The sequence below is a fragment of the Coffea eugenioides genome, chromosome 6, assembly GCF_003713205.1.
Source record: "Coffea eugenioides isolate CCC68of chromosome 6, Ceug_1.0, whole genome shotgun sequence".
NCBI classification, from domain to species: Eukaryota; Viridiplantae; Streptophyta; class Magnoliopsida; order Gentianales; family Rubiaceae; genus Coffea; species Coffea eugenioides.
The window spans coordinates 35,021,194-35,024,723 of record NC_040040.1 but is presented as its reverse complement, the minus strand read 5'-3'; the positions used below and the strand labels follow the sequence as shown (position 1 = coordinate 35,024,723).

General features: G+C 32.0%; 1 protein-coding gene across 1 annotated transcript; it reads left to right on the top strand.

Annotated features, from left to right (window-relative positions):
- The first annotated feature begins 737 nt into the window (after positions 1–737).
- LOC113774106 lies at positions 738–3,014 on the top strand. The gene is made up of 5 exons (XM_027318671.1): positions 738–1,705; positions 1,820–2,097; positions 2,174–2,292; positions 2,399–2,696; positions 2,818–3,014. The coding sequence occupies exons 1-5, from the start codon at positions 738–740 to the stop codon at positions 3,012–3,014; spliced, it is 1,860 nt and encodes a 619-aa protein (XP_027174472.1).
- Positions 3,015–3,530: the final 516 nt, after the last annotated feature.

The following is a 3,530-nucleotide window of genomic DNA, read 5'->3' as shown; positions in this document are numbered from 1 at the left end:
TTCCTACTTGTGCAGCCCATTCCACTTTACTGACCTGTTTAAATCTTAATCATTCTACTATTTTGCTTGTCTTTTCGTTCAAATTAAAAAAAAAACCATATCTAAATAGGGAAAAAAAAGTAAAAGAAATTACAGTTGCAAGCCAAAAATCTCTAATGAGAATTTCTTGTGCTGGTCTGGTCTGGCTTATTTTCTGAATGCTAGCTTTATTTTCTTTTATCAAGTGCTGGTCTGGTCTGAATTTCTTGGTTTCTTATGAATATTCTAATATATTTGGCAGTGCTTAAATGTCTTCATCCGCTTCAAAGAAACAAAGTAGAAAAAATGCACCGGGTGCTCGATTGGATCCCGGGTGGGATCATGGAATTGAAATTGATGCTAATAAAAAAAAAGTTCAGTGTAAATACTGTGGGATTACTCGAGTTGGTGGTGTGTATAGGCTTAAGCATCATTTAGCTTGTACACATACAAATGTTGAACCATGTCCCAGCGTTCCTGAAGATGTTAGAACCCAAATGTTTGATTTACTAAGTGCAAGTTCTGAGGAATCAAGGAAAAAAAAACAAAGGGTTAGTACCATGTATGATTTAGAAGAAGAAGAAAGTGAAGTTAAGTAGCAGGCTAAAAAATGTTCTATGGACAACTTTGTTGTGAGAAAATCTGGGGGGTTGAATGTGAGACAAACAACCATAAGTGAGAAATGGAAGAAACAAGATAGAGATGAAGTTTGTCAAATAATGGCTAGGTGGTTCTATACAAGTGCCATTCCATTTAATGCTGTAAATAACCCATTATTTCCTTTAATGATTAGGAAATTGGGAGAATATGGAAAAGGACTTAAACCACCTTCATACCATGAAATGAGAGTGACCTTTTTGAAAAAAGAGGTGCAAGAGACATTGAATTTGCTCAATATGTACAAAAAAGAGTGGAAAAAAACTGGTTGTACTATTATGTCCGATGGATGGTCTGATCAGAGAAAGAGAACAATGAACAATTTTCTTGTGAATAGTCCAGCTGGTACTGTGTTCTTATCTTCGGTAGATACCACTGATATTTCAAAAACAGCTCAAAAATTATTTGAATTGTTAGATGGTATTGTGGAAAAAATTGGAGAGGATAATGTTGTGCAGGTCATCACCGATAATGCTTCTAATTATAAGACAGCTGGAAAAATATTGATGGAAAAGAGAAAAAGATTGTTTTGGACCCCTTGTGCTGCTCATTGTATTGATCTAATGTTAGAAGATTTTCAAAAGTTTGATTCTCTCCACAAAGTTACTATACAAAAAGCGAAATCAGTGGTTACATATATTTATTCATGGGGTACAGTTATTAATTGGATGAAACAGTTCACTAATGGCAAGGAGTTGATTAGACCTGGAGTTACTCGTTTTGCTACTTCATACTTGACCATGAGACGTCTTAGCGAGCTGAAAGGGAATTTGTTTAACTTTTTCTGTTCGGATAAAAAGAAAACAAGCATGTATGCTAGGAGAAACAAGGGGAAAAAAATTGAGAGCATCATTTTTGATAATCAACAATTTTGGCCAAATGTGGAGTTATGTTTAAAGATAGCTTCGCCTCTTATCAAAGTATTGAGGATGGTTGATTCTGATGAAAAACCAGCCATGGGCTTTCTCTATAAAGCTATTGATCAGGCAAAAGAAGAAATCAAACAAAATGTGAACAATATTCGAAAGAGGTAAATTTTAAATAAATTGTCATATTAATTATGAGTTCATTTATAATTTCTGTGTTGGATAGTAGAATGAATTTTTTAGTTATTTTTTTAACCAAACTCATGTTTATATGCTAGATATGAATCGGCATTTGCTATCATTGATAAAAGATGGGAAGATCAATTGAGTCATCCTTTACATGCCGCGGGTTATTATTTGAATCCTCAATTTCAATATAGTCCAGATTTTCAGTCGGATGCAAATATAAAACGTGGCCTTTATGATTGCATTGCTAAGATGGTTCCCGAATCTGGTGAAAGGGTGAAGATTGATTTGCAATTAGATGACTTTCGACATGCAAATGGATTATTTGGTCATGAAAATGCTGTACTAACAAGAAACAAGAAATCTCCTGGTTAGTTACTATTTGAACTTTGTGTTTTTATTTTTAAAACCTTTACTAATTTGTTATTTATTTTAATTTCCTACAGCTGATTGGTGGGAATCTTATGGCGATGAGTGTCCAGAGTTGAAAAATTTTGCCATTCGAATTCTCAGTTTAACTTGTAGTTCTTCTGGATGTGAGCGAAATTGGAGCGCATTTGAATTGGTAATAATATTTTCATTTAATATAATATCTCATTTAGTATAATTTTTGTTTAGCATTTGAATTTAAGTTCGTAGTATAACTGTATAAGTTCTTTCAATTTCAATAGGTACATTCTAAGAGAAGAAACCGTTTGGCTCAAAAAAGAATGAATGATCTTGTGTTTGTGATGTACAACTTGAAGTTGAGAGAGAGACAAAGGCAAAGGCAACGTGTTATTGAAGAAATTCCTTTTGAGAATTTGCCTTCAGATGATGAATGGGTGACAGAGAGAGAAAATCCAACTCTTCCAAAAGAAAATAGCTGGTTACGAGTTCTAGATGACAATCCCAAATGTGACACTTCAGATGAAGAGGGAAATGAAGATGATGAAATTGAAATACTTACAAGAAATGTGCAGAGAGTTTGTAAGTTTCTTTCTTTCTTCCAATTTAAGTATAAAGTTTATCCTTTTTTTTGTTTTTATAGTTTTATTTTTCAAGTTCTCTTGTTTTTGGTAACTTTCATTATTATTGTTTGTTTATTTAGATGATCATGAAGATCGTCAAACCCATGTCCGTCGAAGACAAGTTAATAAAATGAAAGAGATTCATGTTATTGATGAGGATGATGGGCCTTCAACTGAATTCGACCGCCAAGATGATGATTATCTTGATATGGTTCCCGAAACTGATCTTCAAATGGGAACTAATGATTTGGATGATACTAATTTGGATGGTGATTAAGATAATGCCGAAGATGAATTCCAAGAGAATTGGGATGGTGAAGATGATTGGGAAAATAATGATTTTGATAATATGGATTATGGGAATAATGAATTTGATTCAAACGATGAAAATGATTGGTTATAAATTAATGTATTTCTGAATTATTATGATACTTGAAAATGATGAATTGTTGCTATTTTATTTTTTATTTTTTCATGTTTGTTTAAACATGACAGATGACATTCTAGTAGTTAATTTTGATCTTGAAAATCTTTTTGGATGTTTTGCTTTTTAGTATTTGTGAAGGTTGATGATTATTTTATATTTGAAATTATGATTGTGTAAACTGTGAAGCATTTGATTTTAAGATTTGAAATCATGACAGATAACAGGTTTACATTCTCTTCTTTATTACTTGTCAGATAGTAAGTAAAAAATACTATATATTTATGAGTAACTTATTTATTTGATATCTTTTAGGATGTACAAAATGATATATGAATTTCAAATTCATTAATTTAGTAAATTTAGGAG